The sequence below is a fragment of the Hemicordylus capensis genome, chromosome 11 (genome assembly GCF_027244095.1).
Source record: "Hemicordylus capensis ecotype Gifberg chromosome 11, rHemCap1.1.pri, whole genome shotgun sequence".
Classification (NCBI taxonomy): Eukaryota; Metazoa; Chordata; class Lepidosauria; order Squamata; family Cordylidae; genus Hemicordylus; species Hemicordylus capensis.
Window position 1 is genome coordinate 15,694,009 of NC_069667.1, and position 22,686 is coordinate 15,716,694.

The window sequence follows — 22,686 nt, forward strand, 5'->3', positions numbered from 1 at the left end:
CTCCAACTCCCTCCTCAAAACCCCAGCTGTTCTAAGACGCCTTTGGCCCAGCTCCACAGACCCCAATCCCTGCTGGGCATAAAACCTAATCACGTGGGTTTTTGATTCTTCCTCCGTTTGCCCCTATTTAGACTTCCTTCCTCCCTCTGTGGTCATTTCTAAATGGCAACCTCCCTGGGACAGGGACTGGTCTTCTCGTCTGCTGTAAAGCACCATGTACATGGATAGCCAGGTACAAAGACGTGTGTTTAATTACTCACAGCCAGCCTGTTTCCAGGCGCTCTGTCCATCAACCTAGGGATTTTGAACCACAGGAGGAAGAGGAAAGATGGTGGTCCTAGGAGGCTAGCCTCATGGGGGAGCGAGAGGAAGCCAGCCAGCCGGGGCACCACAGCCTCGATTCAGCCCCTGCAGCTCCAGCCCAGAAGCCCCTCCTTGCAGCAGCCTTCAGCCGAACTTCCCTCTTCCTGGCTCACTTGCACATCCTGGCACAGAGGCTGGACGGGACTGTTCTCGGCCACTGAGTAGAAGTCGTCTGTGGAAAGGGAAACAGCACCAGAGAATGAGGGGTTTGGGTAAGGCATGGGGAGCAAGAAGGGTCCATCATCAGTACTGTAAGATATTCCCATTGAGGGACTGGGCCACAGCTCAGTAGAAGAACATCTGCTTTGCGTGCAGAACGTCTAAAGTTTGTTGGAGATGGAGTTCCAGTGCACTGACTTTTTGCACCAACTATACTAATCAGCACTAGGGGCATTGGGAGTAGAGATAGTGAGTAAGGGTCTCCCTAGCTGTTCTATCTGTCTCTATGACCCCTGATTTGACTCTACAGGTATTTCCTGTGCTGAGTCAGATTCCCTTCCTTTCCTCTTAGAGAGCAGATGGAAACATCTCCCCCCCCCACTATTCATTATGTAGCCTATAGATTAGGATTAGGTCTTTCCTATCCAAAGTGTACTTCACCAACAAATACTTTTATTTATTTATTTATTCGATTTCTATACCACCCTTCCAAAAATGGCTCAGGGCGGTTTACACAGAAAAATAATAAACAGATAAATAAGGTGGTTTCCTGTCCCCAAAGGGCTCACAATCTAAAAAGAAACATAAGACAGACACCAGCAACAGTCACTGGAGGGATGCTGTGCTGGGGGTGGAGAGGGCCAGTTACTCTCCCCCTGCTAAATAAAGAGAACCACCATGTTAAAAGGGTGCCTCTTTCCCAGTTAGCAGGGCTATTTATTTCTACAAGAATCTCCATGTGTCTTCTCTAGATAGCTGCAACAACTAAACGCTGCATTCTGCTCTGTAACTGGAGTGGGTAGCTTCTTTAGTGCTCTAATTAACTGGGGGTAAAAATTACAACCCCACCCCCCAACAAGGTTCACGCCCTGGCAGTCCCTTTCCCAGAACTCACAGAAGGCAGACCTCCAGCCCACAGACTCAAATGCTCAACAGTCTTGTCTCCCCAGGAAAATACCCAGAATTAGCCACCTGCTTGCATGTCTTCCGCGGCAGACCCTGCCAACTGAGCAAAGAGGCACCTTTTAACATGGTGGGTCTCTTATATTTAGCAGGGGGAGAGCAACTGGCTCTATCCAACCCCAGCACAACATCCCTCCAGTGGCTCTTGCTGGTAATCTGCCATATATTCCTTTTTAGATTGTGAGCCCGTTGCAGGCAGGGGACCCATCTTATCTTATGTATGTATTTATTTTTCTGTGTAAACCGCTTTGAGTACTTTGGTTGAAGAGCGGTATATCAATATTTGTTGTAGTAGTAGTAGTAAGGCTTCTTGTGACTGGATCCCTCTCCTCCTCCCCTGGGCTCCACAAGGTGGCTCTGGCTATTTTGGCCAGGGGATGCCCCCTTGACTGCCCTCCACCAGCTTTTGCCAACTCACCCATGGAGGTGCTGGTGTCCAATGAAGCCAAGAGGCTGGATACCTCCAGCATCCCAGGGCTCACCAGGAAGCCAAACGCAGGGTCACGGGTGGCCTCTGAGAGCAGGTCACAGTTCCTGGCACTGTCCTCCAAAGTGTCACCCGAGGCCCCCCAGGTGGGCCTTCTCCTCCTGACAAACGAGTCTCTTCTCCGGACCGAGAACACCAGCATCAGGAGGAACCCAGAGAGAGGATTCAGGATGGCCTGGAGAGAGGAGACGGGCAAGGGAGCATCATCAGCCAGGGAAGGGGCCGGTGAGCTGCTGGCCTCCCACCCCAGCCACTCAGACCTGCCTCAGCTCACTAGCCCAAGAAATGGACATCTCCTCCTCCTCTTTCTGTGGATGGCCTGGAGTCCATCTGTGGGAGGGCTGCTATGGAGAGGGGCCCCGTCTTGGGGCAGGGGGCCTCCTGCACTTTGGGCAGGCAGGGCAAGAAGAGAGGGCACAAGCCACCCTAGGGAGGGAAAGCTGCCTCAGGGAAGCAGCCAAATCCAGGTGGGTGTCAGGGAAACTGGGACACACCCCTAGACAGTTCTTTGCATTCTGCCAGTGGTGGCAGGTTCAAGGCGTCAAAAGACCCCACAGCGATGGGGCTAGAAGCTCAGAAGCTGCCTTATACTGGTCCATCTAGCTCAGCATGGCCTGCACTTACTGGCAGCGGCTTCTCCAAGATTACAAGGAGTCTTTCCCAGGCCGACCTGGAGATGCTGCCAGGGACTGAACCTGGAACCTTCGGCAGGCAAAAATGCAGAGGCTCTTCTGCTGAGCTGTGGCCTCATCTCCCAAGGGGGATCTCTTACAGTGCTCACATGTAGTCACCCAAGAAAGCAAACCAAGGTGGCCCCACTTAGGAAAGGGGACCATTCATGCTTGCCGTCACAAGACCAGCTCTCCTCCCCACACACGCATGTGCATATGCACAAGAAAGATGCCCATTTCGAAGAGGGTACAGCCACCTTGCCCCCGAATAATTTTGGAACTAATACGGAGGAAGTTGTTCCCCAGATGGCGTAACAAGCTGCACTATGAATCATTGTTCTCCACAATCTGCAAGAAGCTTTGGGCACCCAAGCGTCTCTAGCGTGGCGGCTGCCCACCAGACTGTTGCCAACTCTCCACGAGCAGCTGAGAGTGTCCTGGAATCCACACCAGGTGACTCCTGAAAGCAATCTTGGAGAGCTTAATGGCTGGATATTAAATGGCTTGACAGGGCCATAGCCGAGTGGCAGAGGATCTGTATTGCAGGCAGAAGGTCCCAGGTTCCTTCCCTGGCAGCATCTCCAGGTAGGGCTGGGAGAGACTCCTGCCTGAAACCTTGGAGAACCGCTGCCAGTCAGTGTTGAAAATACTGAGCTAGACGGACCAGTGTTCTGACTCCGTAGACAGCAGCCTGCAGAAGGTTCCAGGTTCAAGTCTCTGGCAGCATCTCCAGGTAGGGCTGGGAGAGACTCCTACCTGAAACCTTGGAGAGCTGCTGCCAGTCAGAGTAGACACCACTGAACGGGATGGACCAGTGATCTGACTCAGTAGAGCTTTCTACGTCCCTGATATTGATATTGTGGGTAGTGTTGGGAAGGAAACCATGTCCAGGATCAGCTTCGTCAGAGCTGGCAAGCCTCGCCTGACCCTGCATGGCACAGCCTCCAACCCACCATCATGGCCCAGCAGGCAAGGGCTGCATCATGCAACAGGTGCCGGGTCTCCAACCTCCACAAGGACTCTCGTTCCAGCAGCAGCAGCACCTCATTCACCACATTTGCCATCCAGCTGAAGGGAAAGAATACGAAGGCAGACGGCAAGCCATCACCAGCCACCAGCTACCCCCTTCCCCAGCCCCTCCAATTTGCCCCATGCATGCATTTGGAAATAGAAGCACTCCCCCCAACCCACCCACCCCATCCAATGGCACAGCTGGAACTAGTTACGCTGCACAGGCACAAGGTGACCAGCAGGGGGAGTGTCTGCTCTTCCAGTATCCTTTGTCCCCATTTACAGAGTGGCAAGCCTGTTGGTTGCAAGGGATTGGGGCCTTTCCACTCCAGATGATTTTTTTTTAAAAAAAGACCCCAGCAATACTCAGAATCACTTTTGTCTGAAGCATTTTACTTCCCTGCAAGACCTTTAGTGCAAACATCAGCCCACACATTAGTGCATTTGAGAGTGGGGGTGGACAGGTAATATTGTAGGGAAAAGACATCCTTATTGAGCAGGGAGGAAACCCTTTTCACACAGAAGTTGGGTTCAATTTCTCTGTGTTCCTGATCTTGCTTAGATTTTTAGGGTCAGACAATTTCACAAACACTTGGGCTTAACAGCAGCTATTAGTCAAGATAGCCAAATGGAGCCTCCATATACAAGGGCAGTTTTCCTCTAGAGAGAGGGCAAGCAGAGGGACAAGATTATCACCTTCACACCCTGCTTGTGAGTTCTGCAAGAGGCCTGCTGCTAGCTGCAGCTGGAGACAAAGTGCAGGCCTGCAAACTTTAATCTGATACAAGGCAGTAGTTTTTGTACGCGATTGTCTGGTTAGCGTGGGGAGTGGAGAAGGGTGAACATGCTGCTTTGGGGTTAGTAGATTTTAAAAAATGAGCCACGATGGAGCGCTCTAGCGGGGGAGTGTAAACATTTCTAAAAATGGAAAGAGTTCACTCCAGTCGCTCACAAAGTGGCCCACGTGAGGAAGAGAACTTTTCAGACATTCGTAACGTCACAGGCACTGCCCAATAGGAACAACAGCTGAACTTTGTAGGTGGAGGGAATCGTGCTTCTCGCTTAAACAGATCACTTAGAATTCTGGAGAAAGACTCCTGGAGTGGATGTGCTAGCCAAGGGCAGCCCTTCCATGAGGTGAGGCGGTCACTTCAGGGAGCAGGTTACTGAAACATTAGCAAGACTCCCCCAATTTCCCCCACCCCAAAGCAGGGAGCAGGAAGGCAAGAGGTGGATGAGGGTGTGTGAAAGAGAGGCGGCATTTAGCACCAACCCTGCCTCAGTGCTCCCAGAGGAAACAAGGGTTCCTTGGTACAAGCACCCTCCTTACGAGGCAAGGCTACAACACCTGGGGCTTTAGAAAAAAAGACGACTGCAGGGAGACATGATAAAGGTCTATAGAATCATGCATGGTGTGGAGAAAGTGGATAGAGAGAAGTTTTTCTCCCTCTAACACAACACTAGAACCAGGGGTCATCCCATGAAATTGATTGCCAGCAAATTTAGGACCAACAAACGGAAGTACTTTTTCACACAATGCACAATCAACTTGTGGAATTCTCTGCCACGAGATGTGGTGACAGCCAACAACCTGGATGGCTTTAAGAGGGGTTTGGGTAACTTCATGGAGGAAAGGACTATCAACGGCTACTAGTCGGAGGGCTATAGGCCACCTCCAGCGTCAAAGGCAGGCTGCCTCTGAAAACCAGTTGCAGGGGAGTCACAGCAGGAGAGAGGGCATGCCCTCAGTTCCTTCCTGTGGGATTCCGGTGGCATCTGGGTGGCAGGGTTCTCATTTCTTTTCATCTGTGTGCAGAATGACTTTTGTTCTGGGTGGCAGTATTAAGGCAGTGTGCGCACACATGCTTTCAGAATGGGGCCTCTCCATTCCTGAGCAGGATTGAAAATTAACTGAGTGGACATCGAAAACCGTGTGAGCACGCACACACGCCTTAGAGGAAACACTGCTGATGGGCCACTCTGTGAAACAATTTGTTGGACTAGAAGGGCATTCTTGGGCCTGATCCAGCAGGGCTGTTCTAACCACTGCACTTGACAAGGATAAGACGCCCTGGAGTGCCAGAGACAGGATTCTGTACCAGGCCACGAAGGTTGCCATGATGCAGAGGAACCTCCTGCGGAGCTGCTGCTGCTGCCGCCGTTCACTGGCTGTGTACCTCCCCACGTCCCTCTGCAGCAGAGCGGGCACTGTGAGGGGAGAGAGACCTTCGTAACCGTCGGGATTCTCCATGCTGCTTCCACCTGGCATCAAATGCACAGTTCTAGAGGAGCAAGTGCACAGGTGCCTCCAAGGTCCAGCAGCAAGAGGCCTGCTCAACAATTGAGCGAAAGGGTTCAAAGAACACGGGCCACCAGCTCCTGAGGGCCCTCCAGCTCCATCCCTCCCTATTATCTTCATTATCTCCCTCACTCTCCAGAGAGAGGGATGAACACGGGCCTCTCTCCTAGCTACGCCCCTGGGCGTGCTGGCACCTGGCACGGTCAGGCCAAGGACACTTTCCCCTTCAGGGCAGAGGTGGGACACCAGCCAGGAGTTCTAGCTGTTGGGTGACAGCCAGAAAAGGTTTCTGTCGGTCAGCTGGTCAGAAGGATGGGGCCCCTTTGCTACTGGACCAGCCTGGTTGTGTCGACAGCTCTGTCTCACCTCCTCCCAGAGATCAGGCCTTTGACAGAAGCGTCCTGAGCATCGGCTAGAATAACCAGCAACCCTCCCCTCTGTGGGGCTCCAGAAACAGCCAACCCGGGCGGCAGCAGCAGAGAAAGGAGCTTACCTGCCGCAAGGGCCCTGGAAAAGAGCACAGGACTTCCCAGGAGGACCAAGGTGAGCGGGACGTAGGAAGCAGCACAATGTGCCACAGCCAGGACCTCAGCCAAGGGCTGGTGGGAGCTGCAACTGGGACAAGGGGAGTGAGGCAGCTCATTAACACCCAGCACAGGGCGCCCGCCCAACGCCACCTTCTGATTGGCTCACACTTCTTGCAGTCAGCACTACGGCATTTTCTTGGGCCCAGCAGGCGTTGGGCGATTTGGGCACCACCAAGCCTGCCTGGGAAAGGCCCTGCACAGCAGAAGGGAGGGACTCTCTCTCTCTGCCACAGAGCCTCCAAAAGGCATGTTCCTAAGGGGCCGGAGAACAGCAGCGCTCACAGCCGGTACGCGGAAGCGGGAGCTGCAAGGTCAGCACACAGGGCTGCTTCTTAAAGCAGAGGGAAAGACTGCATCCACGACAGGGTGCTTCCTCTGGCCTCAGCATCTCACAGGCACAGTGCGAGGACGTTCCAAGCGAGACTTCGGATCTTCAGCTCCCGTCCCCAATTTTAACCTTGTGCACTTGACCAAGGGTAATGAAGAGAGAGCCGGTCTTGGGGCAGCAAGCATGACTTGTCCCCTTTGCTAAGCAGGGTCTGCCCTGGTTTGAATTTGAATGGGAGACTGCAGGTGAACACTAAGACATTCTCCTCAGGGGCTGGGGCCACTCTGGGAGGAGCACCAGCACGTTTGCATGAAGGAGGTTCCAAGTTCCCGCCCTGGCATCTCCGAGATAGAGATGAGAGAGACTCCTGCCCGCAGTCTTGGAAACGCGGCTGCCAGTCTGTGTAGACCATACTGAGCTAGATGAACAAATGGTCTGACTCAGTATAAGGCAGCTTCCTGTGAACCTAAGAGCAGGCTTCCGAGTTGCCAAAAGCAGCAGGTGAGGTGGACAACCTGTTTCTGGGCTGAAACGCTTTAGCCTGCAGGTGGGAACTCACGTGGTTAAATGTTCCAGCATACCATTAAAAAAAAAACAAATCCCAAATGCCCAGCACATAGGGAAGTAACTTTCAGAGAGAAGGCTCCTCTAGAACACTTTACTCTTAAACAGGCTAGTTTTCCCAACCACAAGGATTTTTATTTCTTGGTATGGAAGAGAACTGAGCCTTTGCCTGCAGCCCAGAAACAGATAGGAACATAGGAAGCTGCCTTATAGAGTCAGACCATTGTACCATCTAGCTCAGCACTGTCTGTACACTGACTGGCAGCAGCTCTCCAAGGTTTCAGGCAGGAGTCTCTCTCAGCCCTACCTGGAGATGCTTCCAGGGATTGAACCTGGGACCTTCTGCATGCAAGCATGCAGATACTCTTCCACCAAGTATCTGGCCCCACTGCCCAAGCGGAATATCTTACAGTGCTCACGTGTAGTCTCCCAACCAAATGAGAACCAAGGTGGATCTTGCTTAGCAAAGGGGACAATGGAGAGGTCTCCTCAATCTCACATCGCACTTTCAGTAGCATTAATGCATGAAGCAGCTCATCATTAGGTAGCGTTGTGATTTTTCTCATCCGGCACACAGCAGTTTGTTTAAAAGGCTTAAAGATTCACATTTCCCTGGCAGAGAAAACGGCTATCCCATGGGCTGAGGTGATTATGACAGCAATGCTGCTCAGCCCCGCAGCCGCTTTCTGAGATGTGTGGGAGGAGGCTGAGTTGTGTGGACTTGTTTTGTGCCGATGATGGGGTGGGGGGAGAAGGGATTTGCAAAAGAAAACTGAAGGAGGCGGCCACTGTTGTATAGAAGAAGCAACATTAGCTCTGCTTAAGCATTTGAGGCTTGCCACCTAATGGTGCAGCAGGGAAATGACTCGACTAGCAAGCCAGAGGTTGCTGGTTTGAATCCCCGCTGGTATGTTTCCCAGACTATGGGAAACACCTATATTGGGCAGCAGCTATCTAGGAAGATGCTGAAAGGCATCATCTGCTACTGTGAGGAGAGCTGGTCTTGTGGTAGCAAGCATGACTTGTCCGCTTAGCTAAGCAGGGTCTGCCCTGGTTGCATATGAATGGGAGACTAGAAGTGTGAGCACTGCAAGATATTCCCCTCAGGGGATGGAGCTGCTCTGGGAAGAGCAGAAGGTTTCAAGTTCCCTCCCTGGCTTCTCCAAGATAGGGCTGAGAGAGATTCCTGCCTGCAACCTTGGAGAAGCCGCTGCCAGTCTGTGAAGACAATCCTGAGCTAGATAGACCAATGGTCTGACTCAGTATATGACAACTTCCTATGTGGGAGGAGGCAATGGTAAACCCCTCCTGTATTCTACCAAAGACAACCACAAGGCTCTGTGGTCGCCAGGAGTTGACACCAACACTTTACCTTTTACTTCAAGCATTTGAGACCTATGTGACCGAATGGGCCCAAGCTACCTCAGAGACATGAGTTAAATCATTCCAATGTAATAATGGCTGCCCTTAATTTTCAAGATATTTCTCTTTCCAGGGCAGGGAGAGGGCAGATGTCACCAGCCCTGACAGAAATTCTTCTCAGTTGTTACTAGGGCAAAAGACAAAGAGAGCAGGAAACAGGCACTGCTCATGTTCCCTTCTCCACACAGTTGCTGCTTCTACCATTTTTCAAAGTAAGTGAAAAATCAGAAGGGGGCAGAAACCCCCCCAAATATGATCTTGGAGGATAATAAATGTTTTATAATTTATTTGTACCAACATTGAAGTGGTTGACACACCAATGCCTTTCTCTTCTCACTGCAACTACCCAAGTTTTCCGTCACCTTTTTTCTGCAGGTACATGCACAAATATTTTTTCCCCAGTGTGCTTTCCGTTGTGTTCTTGCACAGTGGTACTATACACCACTTGCACCTTCTGAGTTTTTCAAAATCATGGTTATTTCTGGTCAGATTATTGCAGGAAACACTCTCCATACTCTGAATGACCAGGCCTCAAAGATAAAGAGCATCAGTGATATCACAGCAGACCCAACATGGCTGCTGCCTGTTGTGGGAGAGAGTAAGGCTGGCCAACTAGGCATTTCAAGCAAAAAACAAAACCAGGTGACGTAATAGCTTTTTGTTGAGAACTGAACAATATTTTGGGGTGGGGGGAGGAAGACATCCCCATTCATGCTTGCTGCCACAAGACCAGCTCTCCTCCCCTCTGCAAAAGTCAACCCAGTTTCTTGTTGATTCCATGGAACTTATTTGGGCAGAATGATCTGCCAAGCTTTGTTTTACAAACTATGGATTTTGGCTCATCCCAAGAAGGATCCAGCGCTTCCAAGTCCTTTTCAAGAGTAGCTAACAGCCATCTGTTGACATTCTCTTTGTAAACAACTCTCCCTTCATTTTCCTTTCTTGTTTTGTGAAATCTGTTTGCTTACGCAGGAGGGGGAAGGAAGAGATGCTTACCGTGCATCTGGTGGAGCCATCAACAGCTGAAGACCTGGAAGGAACTGAATGGTCGATACTCCCCAGCAGAGCAAGTAGTAGAGGGTTAAGGACCTGCATCAGGCACAAGAATGTCAGGTGAGTCCATCCCTACATTGTGAGCCCCTCCGACTGGCCTTGTTACCTGTTGCAAAGCTGCACCTACGCTACAATAAGCAGCCAGCTCCAAAGGCCGAAAATGGGCTGCCCTTGGGCATCCCCCAAACCTCCGGGGCTCACAACTTACAGTCACCAAACCCGCCATAAACAGCTCCCAGACAACCAGCCTTCTTGACACAAAAATCTTGGGGGCAAAGAAGCTTTCCCAGCCCCGGAGAATTCCTGGTTCTGAGAGGTTTCCATCCTCCTCTGTACTTCCTAAACTGTGTAGCCAAGGTGCTCGACTTTAGCCAGTGTACCTGGCTTTCAGAAAGAGGAAGATGACAGAAGGGTCTGCAAACAAACAAATAAATGCTCACTGTCAGATTTTTGTGTCACGAAGGCTGGTTGTCTGGGAGCTGTTTATGGCGGGATTGGTGACTGTAAGCCCCAGAGGTTTGGGGGATGCCCAAGGGCAGCCCATTTTCGGCCTTTGGAGCTGGCTGCTTATTTTAGCATAGGTGCTGCTCACTGGCAGAACAAAGCCACCATCAAGACTGACAAAAAGTACCCTAAAGGAAGTACCCTGTAAGGCTGCACTTTCAGATGATCAGGATCAAAGTTTTCTTTGTAAACAAATTATGAAATTAACTTGTGTAAGTGCATGTGTATTGGACACTGTATTTGAAGTTTATATAGTGTGTGTGATATGTATACCGTATTTTATGGACTATAAGACTCACTTTTTTCCTCGAAAAATATCCGCCAAAATTCAGGAGCGTCTTATATGTTTTAACAGTTTAATATGTTAAAACTCTGAAAAACTGGATTAAAATTAAGGTGCGTCTTATAGTCCGTAGCGTCTTATAGTCTGTAAAATACTGTATATTACATATATTATCCATAGTCTGTATATTATGTATTTTGTATTATAATTATTATATTATATGGCATTTATGGTATATGGCATAACCGCCTTGAGCCATTTTGGAAGGGCGGTATATAAGTCTAATAAATATTATGGCCTGGCTTTTAATATCTGCTTTCATTTGTTTTTTGATTTTAATGTAAACTGCCCTGAGCCACTTCAGGAGGGGCGGTATATAAACTGAATAAAAAAAGTTAGGTGTATTTCCCTGGAGAGAGTCTATCTGTGAGGTCGCTAAGAGTCGACACCAACTTGACAGCACTTAATCAATCAATCAGGTGTATTTAGCTTGCATTTTTATTTAACACTCTATGTATATCAGAGCAATGTGTGCCATGTTTCCTTATGTATTTTGTTTTGTATTATAGGGATTGTCTGTAGTATAAATATTTAGAGACACAAGTTTTGGGCAGTATAAAAATATGTTAAATAAACAAACAAATAAAAATAATAAAAACCTGAACCCTAGAGGAAGTATCCAGGGAGCAATCTCAAGGTCCACTGTAAGGAATTATGCATCAAAATTATAAGCACTCTATAGTTTATGAACACAAAAGGTGATGCAATTTCTCTTACCTCTTTCAAAGGTGTGCATTTTAAGACACTTTGTTATGAAAAGGTCCAGTTGGCCTCAGTAACAGATAAGAAAAAAGACTCTCTGCTTTCTGCTATTTCTTCTGCCTTCTCCTTTTCTTTCCCTTTCTCTCTTCTCCTTTCCTTCTCTTTTCCTCCCCGCCCTCCATCTCTCTCCTCCCCCAAATGACCACTGTTGGTCTCCTAACTGCTGCCCACTGGCCCCTGCTGCCCTTTGAGCATTCCTTTATTTGGTTGCAGTTCCTTCCTTCCTGTTTGTCTCCTTTTCAAGCCCTTTTTCAACACTGGCTCGAGCCAAGCACCCTGGCAGCAGCAGCTGCATCTGATGCAGAGGTTCTCATCCATGGGTCCCCAGATGTGGTTGGAACACACCTCCCACCATCCATAGCCACAATGGCCAAGATCTGGGGGTGCCGGGAGCTGGAGTTCCACAAGGGGCCTGCAGGGGGAAGTTGCTTCTCCTTACCTGTGGCCAGTTGGGTCCCGCAGCAGCAGAAAGGCCTCCAGCGAGTAGCAGAAGAGGGCCCAGAAGTGGGAGACGAAGCAGTATTGCACCCAGATCTGGAGGAGAAAGAGTCCTTGGGGAGACAGCGGCAAGGGGTCCTTCCTGTCGGGATTCTCATCATGCACATCCTCAGCATCAGGCTATCCTGCTGTTTCCCCAGAATGCTGCTGGATCCAACAGCTGGAGCCAGGTGCAAGACTGGAGTGAGGGAAAGGAGGGAGCAGAGAGCCAGATGCACAAGGATGGCTCAGGGGGTGGGGCCGGTGCCCCCAGGTACCTTCTGCACACCCCAGATTCCCATGGGTAATGACCAGTCTCTTGACTGACGCAGTTACCACCATTTCAGGAGATGGGGCAGGAGTCGGAGCAGCAGCCTGATGCAGCAGGCCACACAGCACTGCACGGGAAAGGCGGGACCACCACCCACCCCTCCAACTTAGCCCTCTTCTGCTCCCCCCCCCACATACCAGAGTCAGGATGCAGAGGGGACAGACCAACCCAGAAGGCGGTGCCAGCCACAGCAGAGAACGGAGGAGGATCCCTGCAAGGGAGGGCAGGAGAGTCGCACCTGAGCCTGGGCTCAACCAGAGGAGATGAAGCAGTTATAGAGCCCCTGAGCATCTGCAGAGTGCCTTTCACCTTTGAGCAGATGCAGATATCCCCAGTACAAGCCTGGAATGCTGGCGAAGGGCTTCTCAGAAGCAGCTCAACAAACCCACCCTCCTTTTCTTTCTTTCTCTTCCCACCCACCACTCAGCAGGTGGGGTGGGTCTGTTATTTATTCCTACACTAAAAGGTGCTGGGGTTTATTTATTTATTTAAACGTATTTATGTACCACCCCAAACTCTCAGGGCGGTTCACAACAGAGCAATAAGCAAAACATTCAAATCAATTAAAATTCTAAAAACAATGCTAAAAATTCTAAATTCTAAAAACAAATTAATAAACAGTCTAAAATTTAAAAGTTTAAAAGCCTGGGTAAAAAGATACGTCTTCAAACACTTTTTAAAATGCCGCTAGAGATGGGGAGACTCTTCTTCTCATGGGAAGCGCGTTCCAATGTCTTGGGGGACAACAGAGAAGGCCCATCCCTGGGTGGCCACACCAGGCATGAAGGTAGCCACAGACGAGCCTCCCCTGATGTACGCAGTGGATGATGGGGATCATGCAGAAGAAGACGCTCTCTTAAATACCGTGGGCCTAAGCTGTTTAGGGCTTCATAGGTTCTAACCAGCACTTGGTTATTTTGCCCAGAAACTTATTGGCAACTCCTGTAATTAAGCTTGTCCGGAAGCGATACACCCACCCCCCGCCACAGAAGCCGATTTCCCCACTAGGCAGGGACTGGGAATTCCTCAATGGGGGTAAGGAGGTTGCCAACTTCTTTTCCTGGCAGGGCCCCTGTCCGCTCAGCAGATGCGCGACAGAGAAGCAAGGCTTCCGTTCCTGAATGCCTCTCGCAGAGTGGAGGGCGGTGGCTGGAGAAGAGAGCGCGCGTCTTCCCCGGCGGGATCCCTGTGAAAGGCACAGGAGCACCGGCTACAGAAAAGGTGGCTTCTCCGGCTCGCTGCTCTCACCCGCCGTGCCCAGGCAACCGCTGGAGAGGGCGGCTCTCCGGAGCGCGCTGGCCGTGCCCAAGCGGCCGTCGGAAGCCCGGCACGATCCGCGGCGATGTCGGTGGCTTCGAAGCGCCTTCAGTAGCGCCACCCCGAGCAAGCTCAGCGTTGCGCTGCCCAGGCACAGCCCGTGCCAAAGTCCGGCCTCGAAAGCAGGCAGCGTTGCTGCTGCTGCCGCCGCCGTCGAAGTTGCTGCCTTGGAGGGCGCCGCCTCGCAGAAGCGCTGCGCCCACGGCGAGGCCATGGGAAACTCAGAGACAAGGAGGGGGCCAGCTGGCCGCGGAGGCGGTTTTATCCGAGCTGCTGGAGGCGCCTCGGGGCAGAACTCTCGGTCTTGCGCCCCCAAGCGGAGCCGGCGGGTATTGGCAACATCTGTGTCCCTTGGAAGGGTGCAAGTAATTGAGGGGGTCAGTAATGGGCAAACCCTCGCATTCACGGTTTCTCTTCGGGACTTAATCCTATCCGAGGCAAGGGGCCTCTGAGCGTGTACAGATCGCGTCTTCCTTCCGCACCCAGTCCTCACAGCTCCCCCGCCTCGCGCCTGAGATTGGACAGTGGAGCTTCTGAACAGGTGTGTGAGCGCTGAAATTATTTTAAAAAGATGCTGAATTAATCACTGCTAACTTTTCCTGAAAAGAAGTTAAATCCACCCAGGGAAGTACAGTGTCTGCTCCCTAAATCAGCCGGGCACTCTGCACATGCTCAGATGGCCTGTTTTCATTGCTGCTTCACCTATTCCCGAGCTGAGACGCTCTGCATTGAAAATATTGGGAGGGTGAATCTCGACTTAAATGGGGGGCCAGAGGCAGCCATTTGGCACGCCACCAGATCCAGCAGCCCAGGGGGTCTGGGTGGGAGGTCTCTTAACTGGGGTCAGCATCACCCTGGATCCCAGAGTTTCTCCTTAATTAGAGACTTGCCCTCTCTGCACTGGGCTTAGCATGCTCTCAGTGTAACCAATTACTGCTGAGATAATTAAATTTAATGCAGCAATTTGTTATCTAAATGTCTCTAATTGCATCTAAGTGGCAAAGAAATGGGTTTTGGTGCAGCCACTTCCTGGGGAACGGAGCCTCCGCTCCCAGCTTCCACAGCATGTGGGGGCAGAATGGAGACCCCTGGGGTCTAACATCCCTGGCTGGCTGCTTGTGGGAAGTTGGTGGCCCCCAATCCCAGCCCATGTGGGGCAGTAAAGAACCTGGAGACAGGTGGCCCTGGAGTCTAAAGGGTCCACAGCAGGGCTGTGACAAAAAAGGGGGTGACTCTAGTCTGTTCTTGCCTGGGATATACCAGGCTCTGATCCCAAATCTAGGAGCACACCGCTCCTGCGAGGTAGGCTGCCACCAGCTGAATACTGATCTAAAGCCACTGACCTGGCATAGGCACAGCCTAGAACTGTCGGGCTTGGACCTCACAGGCACTGTACAGCCAGAGTCCAACCAACCCAGCCCTAGACAACAAGATTTTATTCTGAAAACAACTCAACGGTAGCGAATGACCTTACGAGGCACATGAGGAAGAGTTTTGCAAGTAACCCTCCAGAACCTGTTAAAATCAGACTGAAGCCACTTCTAAGGATATGAACTTTCTTAAGAAATAGGGGTTGCACACAGGATAAGGGACGGGGTGGGTGGGGAATAGGGTGAAACTGGGAGTAAAGAAAGGAAGACAGGAATCCAAAAGAAAATACAAAAAGCATTGACTAACTGACTAGCCCTGAGTTTGACCTTAATCTAGGCAGTTCCTTGGCTGAGAGAAGGTTAACCTCTACAGCTTCTGCCCTGGAATACCGATTTGCAGATGATGGACAACGGTGAGCACTGTCTGGCCAGGCCTTTGTCCTCTAGCTTTAAAGCCACGAGGGAGGGGGTGAGCTGGGCTCAGGCGTCTGTGGGTCTCACACCTGTCCATAGTCTAGAGTAGGGTTTCTCAACGTGTGGGTCCCCAGATGTTATTGGACTTCAACTCCCATAATCCCCAGTCCCAGTGGCTTTTGGTTGGGAATTATGGGAGCTGAAGTCCAATTACATCTGGGGGCCCACACTTTGAGAATCCCTGGTCTAGAGCAGGGATTCTCAACGCTGGGTCCTCAGATGTTATTGGACTTCAACTCCCATAATTCCTAGCCCCAGTGGCCTTTGGCTGGGGATTGTGGGAGTTGAAGTCCAAAAACATCTGGGGACCCAACGTTGAGAATCCCTGGTCTAGAGAGTATTCTAAATGCCTCCTCAGTCTGGCTTGTGAGATGCAAAGTGGCCCTGTGTATCTCCAGTGTCAGCTAAGATGATTAGGGAATTGGCAAACTCTTCCTTCAAGATGATGGGAGTCCTGCGTTTGACACAAGGGCACCTTGAGCCAACTGGCCACGTGGTAGCAATTGCCCTTGTAGCCATAAAACGCTGAATGTGGCCTGCTAATCTGTTGCCACCATCATCTTTTGTTTTCGGTGTCCTGTGGGTAGTGAGGAAATCTGCCAAGTTTACAGACTGCACTGCAGCCTGAGAAGCCCCAGAATTCCTTGGAGGCTTCATGGAAATTCCCCAATCAAATGCTCAAATGTGGTGCTTCTCTCCCCCCCACCCAAGCCTGCCCAGTGCTCCCCCCCCCACCGACCCTGTGGAACTGCACGAGAGCATTGGGTAAGCACTGGGTAAGTCACACTTTTTGACATGGAGACCAAGAGGTCTGCCTGGTGGTGGCCCGAAGTGAACTGAGTGTGTGCCCTGATAATTGTTAGAGAGCTTGGAGGGGAGATGTCTTTATCTGCTGCAGCGGACGTGCACAGATAAGGAGAGCACTGCTAATTAATATTGTCTGGAGACGTGGAGTTAAAGTTCTAAATAAAGTAGTTTATTTAGGAAATAAATAAATCTTCCTCTCTTAGGGAAGAGAGCTGGTCTTGTCCCCTTAGCTAAGCAGGATCCACCCTGGTTGCATATGAATGGGAGACTGCACATGTGAGAGGATGCAACCTATCAGTCTAACAAAAGGGGAAGTAGAGTAAAGGGGAAGTAGAGTAGAGAAAGCATAGTTAGAGAGGGGATTCCCTTGCTCACTATCTTGACCCCTAGTGATCAATAGAGTTGCAGGTGCTAAGAGTTGATGCCATCAAGAGCTGCATCTCCAACATTAATATCCGCCAGAATCCTTTACAACACGCTGGAGTTCCTTAGCAGATTATTCAACACAGATAAGAATCCCTTGAAGTTCCAAAAAAAAAAAAAATGATGGCTATATGCTCTTTGTTGGGATATAATTAATATACTTCTCCCCTCCACCACTTTTTCCTTTGTTGGTTTGGAGAGGGGCTCCTTGTGGAATGATGTAGAAAGGGAGAGATTCCATTTGCGATGGGGAGCAAGCTCTCTTTTGGGATGAATTATTTCTTTGATAATCTATAGGGAAAGTGCATAGAACACATACACCACCGTGTATAAAGAAAACACAAGGCTCTATGCTGCGAAGCTGGAAGGCCAACATGCTAATCCTTCAGGGCCAAAAGAAAAAGAAAAAAGAAAGCTGGAAGAGCTTTTCACTTTTGCTGGAAGTGACAAGGTCCATCTAGTTCAGTCTTGTTTACCCTGGCTGGCAGCGGCTTCTGAAAGATTCCAGGCAGGAGGCTTTCCCAGCCCTACCTGGAGATGCTGCCAGGGATTGAACCTGGGACCTTCTGCTTGCAAAGGCTCTACCACGGAGAGACACCCCTTCCCCAAAGGAAAGACCTGGCTCTCTCTGCAGCTGAGAAATGGGCTTGCAGTGAACTGACAACCTCCTGGTTTATTTTTATTATATTTCTCAGGATTGTGAGGGACTTCGGGCCAAGTTTGTGAGAGCTTTAAAGGGCCACGCAGGCCAATGGGGCCGGGGAGCCAAACCTTTCTACCCACCCACCCCTTCATTTGAGTTGTTTTTCCACCCAGTGGGGCTCTGTGACCAGACATAGCCCCCACCTGGAGAAAAATGGCTAAATGACTTCAAAGGTAAAAGCATGGGGGGTGGGATGGGCACAGCGTCCCCTGCTGCCCCACTGCCAATGTTCCACCCTCCCCTATATACCTATAAAGCGGTATATAAATGTAAGTGCTGTATTGGCCAGATTTACCCTGAAGCCCCAGCCAGCTATCGGGGAGCACTTCATACACGATTCAGATTTTTAATTGAGTGTTGCCCAAATTATATCCGGGGTTTTAAAAACCACTTTTGGTGTCATTGGGGGTGGGTGGGTAGGTACAATTTTGAACTCGCAGTAAACCTGCAGTAAAACCTGCTGTCTGAAAATGCTTCTGGGGACCCCAGTTTGAAAATCCTGGATTCATTGAATTATGTCTTCCTGTCCTGCAGCTGTTAAAGGTGCAGAGGAGCCCTGCCCCTCACAAAAGGCTGGAAATGCCTCTGCCACACACAGATGATCACGGCCTTTGCCCTGCGTGTTTAATTAAGGGGAAAGCGAGTGCCATCCCCAATACCTAACACAGGTTCAAATTCCGGCTGCCCATGAGGATGCCCTGGGAAAGTGAAGAGGGTACCATTGCTGTTGCCACATCGTCATGTGGTTAAAAGTTGTGAAGGGCGTCTTATCTGTGAAGAATTATCTTGCATAAGCAGCCTCTCCTCTCAGTCACTGCAGGGGCGGGACAGAGTGGCCCTTTTCATCCCCACGGAGTGGAGGAGGCCAACTGCGCCAGGGCCTTCTAAGCATCACAGTTGCTATGGCAACTGTATCAGAAATAGACTGTCAGTCTCCATCACAGTTTGCCTTCGGCCTGTTCTGTGTGTGTTACTCTCTCTATTACCCACATGGGAGACTTGTCTCTAGCTCCGGCTTGCCATCACAGCAGCGCCAGATACCCTCCATGGGAATTCTCCAACAGAGTAGAGTGGACTCCAGTCTCTGGCATCTCCAAGAAGTCAGAGAAAAAACTGCTGTCAGAGTAACTGGTCCTCGGCTGCAGGGGTGTGGTGGAGTGGGGACGCGCAGGGCTTTTCTGGCCGTTGGGGTGGGCATGGCCATGGGGGCTGTCATGGAGAACGCCTGCACTTCTGAATTGGCAACTACATTACTACATTACATGACTAGGGGTCAACGGCCTATGTGGGTCAAGGGACTTGGGTCCATTTGCTGGTAAAAGAGCGGCATCTCAGCATCCAGGAGGAAAGTGCAATCAGGGGCCTTTCGCCCCGGAGAAAAAGCGAAAGGAACTGTCAAGGCATGAGGGTACTCTCTCAAGCCAGAGAGTACGTCAGGAAGAAGAAGCGGTGAGGGCAACTGCAGGAGATAAAAATAGCAGAGCTGAGACAGGCGGGAATGTGGGTCAGGAAGGATGCAGATGGACCACGCCAAGGGAACCACCACTAACCTCCGATGACTCCCCACGAAGGGCCCTCCTTGAATTCCATGCAATATTGAACAGGCACTTATTTTCTGACTGCATGGAGTGAATTTGCAAGCTTCCCCGGCTGCAGGCTCTGCATGCTCAGAAGAGCCACACGGTTGGTCCGTTTACTTCCATGGGAAAATAGCCCAGCCTTCCTGTGTGGCTGCTTCCTTGTATTATTTGAAACCTTTATATGCTGTTTCTCCAGAGGATCAAAGCAGCTTACAAAACCAAACAAGAAAAGAGTGCCCCCCCATTACACCATGAAAAAACGTAACTCAGATCCACTGTGAGAAAAACAACGACCCAAAACTGTATGTCAGCTACTTCATGGTTAGGCAGCAAAGTTGAAATAAAGTCAACCCCTTGTCTCCCTACCCTACTAATACTTAAACACTTATTTATATACCACTTTTCAACCAAAGTTTTCAGAGCGGTTCACACAAAAAAAGAAACAAAAAATAAAATGGTTCCCTGTCCCCAAAGGGCTCACAATCAATCAATAATAAATAAAAATAATTAATAATAAGGTAGACACCAGCAACAGCCACTGGAGGGGTGCTGTGTTGGCGATGGATTGGGCTAGTTGCTCTCCCCTTACTAAATATAAGAGAATTGCCACTTGGAAGAGGTGCCTCTTTGTTCAGTTAGCAGAGTGAGCCGAAACAGAAGCTTTTGTTTGTGTTGCTTTTCATCCTGCCAAGGCCAGCCCTAGGGTTTTTGGTACCCTAGGCTAAGGATGATTTCGGTATCCCGCCATTCAGTACAGGGAAAGATCAGAAAGTCTAGAATGAAAATAGTTCCACTCCAGTCCGCCCATATAAGTGGCCTAGGTGCTTGCCTAGAGCCAGGGGCGTAACTACCATTAGGCAGGGGGAGGCAGTCGTCTCGGGGCCCCACTGCCTTGAGGGGCCCCCCAGAGACACCTCACATGACTCCCCATTGCCCCCTGCCCAGCCCCAAGACCCTTCAGCCACTTGTGCTGTTTGCCCTTTCTCCTGCTTATGTCCTGGTCGGAAATCAAAGCTGCTTTTCTCCCTGGCGCCTCTCAGCTGATCGGCGGGTGGGCGGGGCTTCCAGGGAGGCCTCCGTGTAGGCCTCCGTCAAGCCTGAATTCGAGTAGGCTGGCAAGCCCCAGGAAGAAGGCTGGCAGTCAGAGTGGCCACTACAGCTCTCTGCAGCAGACCCTCTTCCCAGGCCAGACAGCTCAGCCTTGGCCAGGTAGAATATGAATTCCTTTTTGTGGTTACACTCCCCCCACTCCCTATATAGGGATCTGCTTGCCATAGGGCTTTGATGGTGGGGGGGGGGGAGACTGAGAAGTCTCTGAATATTTAATTTAAAACTGATTGGAAAATTTGCTGGCTTTAAAAAAAACCCTCTAAAAAGTCCTATAAGTGGCTTGTTTCATGGCAGGAAATTACAAAAACTTCTGGAACAAATTTATTTATGTATTAATTAATTAATTAATCAATTAATTAATTAATTCATAAATACACTTATGTTCAAGTTGTTTTGCAACCCAGGTCTGAGTGAGAACTGAGACATGAGTGAGAACTGTCCACACATGTGTTGTGCTTTTATATTTTTTCCCCTTAGGGTAAATCTGGCCAACATGTGAATGCAGCACCTCCATTCCAGAGGAGATGTGTGTTAAAGGGCTTTAAAAGCCTCTTGTGAAAAACCTCCTGGAATCAAACTTTACTGAATTGGTTCAGAATTCTGAGAAAACAAACATAGGCTCACCCTGCATGGTTGAAAGTCTCCTTTGCTAATCTGCAGCAAGGGGCCCATTTTAATAATTAGTGTTTCTAGTGTCTTCTCATTTGCTCAGTTTTGTACATCTGTTTTTTGTATGTTTTGAATGAGGACAGAAATGTGAGAATAAAAGTCCCCTGCTAACTGGGCAAAGAGGCACCTTTTTCTCTTTGTAAACCGCCCTGAGCCATTTTTGGAAGGGCGGTATAGAAATCGAATTATTATTATTATTATTAAAAAATTTCTCGGCGGGGGGGCCCATTTAAGAATCTTGTCTCAGGGCCCACTCCAACCTAGTTACGCCCCTGCCTAGAGCCTTTTAAGAGGCGCCAAAGTCTTTCGGCAAAATGCTGGGAAATGTTGACGGAAAGAGAAGAGGACGACCAGCAGCAGGGTGGATGGACTCAATTATGACAGCAATGAATGCACCACTGTGAGACCTTAAAGGCCAAGTTGAAGACAGATCATCCTGGAGAGAATCCATTGCTAAGAGTCGACACCGAATTGATGGCACTTAATCAATCAATCAATCAATCAATCAAAGTCTTTCTTGGATCTGTCAAAATACTTTTCTTTCTTTCTTTCTTTCTTTCTTTCTTTCTTTCTTTCTTTCTTTCTTTCTTTCTTTCTTTCTTTCTTTCTTTCTACCTAACCAGATCATTACGGGAGAAGAACATGGTCATGGTCAGGAAGTGAATCCTGGATGGATCCCTACAAGACGTGGTGTTGGCACAATTGCAAGACGAGCAATTGTGTGGGCGCACAAGTCAGACAGTAAGTGCTTACAGGGCTTTGCTGAAGCTGTGTCAGCAGGTGGAAGGATATAGAGCTATTCACTTTGGCACCTCTTAAAAGTTGATGCTCTAGGCAGGCACCTATGCTGCCTCTATGGATGGGCTGGCCCTGCATCCTGACATAACCAGACCATGTGCATCTTCACCGCATTGTCATGTTGGGTGCCTAGAAGTCACAGCTAGCACACTTTGAAAAACTGAAGGCTGAAAAGGGAGACGGCGAGGCTGGCCTAATAATAATAAACTTTATTTGTTAGTCTCCCCAGAGCCTAAGGCCCTCTGCATCATGGTTGTCTAGCAGGAGAACGGAGTCTCACAACTTTGCTAGCACTTGCTGCATTTTGAAATTCTGGAGAGAAGAGAGAGCGCATTTTTCGAAGCAAGGTGTCTTCTAAACAGCAACAGGGCACAGACTTGTAATACCTGAAATGTGGTGCACTGTAGAAAAACATTTTGAAACAAAGACTTCCAAGCTAGATGGAGATGGCTGGAAAGTTTTTCACTCTGCAAAGCTCTGAGTAAATGAAAGCAACCTACGTACCTGTTTCCCTCTGGCAAACAGGGTCATTCCTCCTCCATCCTTGGCTCTCTTCTGCCAGGTTTCCCAGGGGCAGAAAAAGTGAAGGCTGTTTTACAAGCTTTGGGGCCTGTCATAGAGATGCCTATATTGGCTTTGTATGGTGGAGTTACCTTTTCAGACCCAGAAGGAGTTGCTGGACATGGATGGAAGTGGAGACCTGGGTCTTTCTGAGCCAGCAGAATCCAGAGTCTCAGGTGTGCCGTCGAGTCCTGGCACCCACAGAGCCCTGGGGTTGTCTTTGGTAGAATACAGGAGGGGTTTACCATTGCCTCCTCCCACACAGTCTGAGATGATGCCTTTCAGCATCTTCCTATATTGCTGCTGCCCGATATAGTACCAGCGGGGATTCGAACTGGCAACCTTCTGCTTGTTAGTCAAGCATTCCCCCACTGTGCCACTTAAGTTGATGATATACCCAGAAGCAGCTCATCCTAATGACCTGGAGGAGTGGTGCCAAAGGAGGAAGCTTGGGTTGGTTCTTCTCTCTCTCCTACCGAAGAGCCATGCTGCCTAAAGGCTGGCCATTCATCAGATAGAGCTACACAACTGTGCAGCTCTACCTGATGAA

General features: G+C 49.9%; 1 protein-coding gene and 1 long non-coding RNA gene across 4 annotated transcripts; one reads left to right on the plus strand and one right to left on the minus strand.

Annotated features, from left to right (window-relative positions):
• Positions 1 to 228: 228 nt before the first annotated feature.
• On the minus strand, positions 229 to 18,286 carry LOC128335321 (G-protein coupled receptor 143-like). 3 transcript variants are annotated; one of them, XM_053273354.1, is made up of 10 exons: positions 18,138 to 18,286; positions 13,573 to 14,193; positions 12,462 to 12,535; positions 11,956 to 12,050; positions 9,851 to 9,943; positions 6,447 to 6,568; positions 5,754 to 5,862; positions 3,597 to 3,711; positions 1,904 to 2,147; positions 229 to 535 (listed from the first exon to the last, which is right to left on the minus strand). In XM_053273354.1, exons 2-10 carry the CDS (start codon positions 13,853 to 13,855, stop codon positions 402 to 404), a joined length of 1,269 nt encoding a protein of 422 aa, XP_053129329.1. In that variant the 5' UTR covers positions 13,856 to 14,193; positions 18,138 to 18,286; the 3' UTR covers positions 229 to 401. The 3 variants fall into 3 exon arrangements, with proteins under 3 accessions (XP_053129329.1, XP_053129330.1, XP_053129331.1); XM_053273355.1 differs by lacking the exon at positions 18,138 to 18,286 and having other exon boundaries at positions 13,573 to 14,262; XM_053273356.1 differs by lacking the exons at positions 5,754 to 5,862; positions 6,447 to 6,568.
• A 1,813-nt stretch (positions 18,287 to 20,099) lies between these two features.
• Positions 20,100 to 22,051, plus strand: LOC128335475 (uncharacterized). The gene is made up of 3 exons (XR_008311622.1): positions 20,100 to 20,207; positions 21,401 to 21,518; positions 21,796 to 22,051. It is a non-coding gene; the product is annotated as an uncharacterized LOC128335475 (long non-coding RNA).
• The last annotated feature ends 635 nt before the right edge of the window (positions 22,052 to 22,686 follow it).

Bases quoted from the DNA above. Each gene is read 5' to 3' on its own strand.
- LOC128335321 (XM_053273354.1), bottom strand. From the start codon at position 13,855: ATGGCCTCGCCGTGGGCGCAGCGCTTCTGCGAGGCGGCGCCCTCCAAG. The intron at 12,536-13,572 runs GTGAGAGCAGCG...CCTCCCTTGCAG, and splicing joins CGGTTGCCTGGGCACGGCGG to GGATCCTCCTCCGTTCTCTG. The intron at 536-1,903 runs GTGAGTTGGCAA...CCCTTTCCACAG, and splicing joins GGACACCAGCACCTCCATGG to ACGACTTCTACTCAGTGGCC.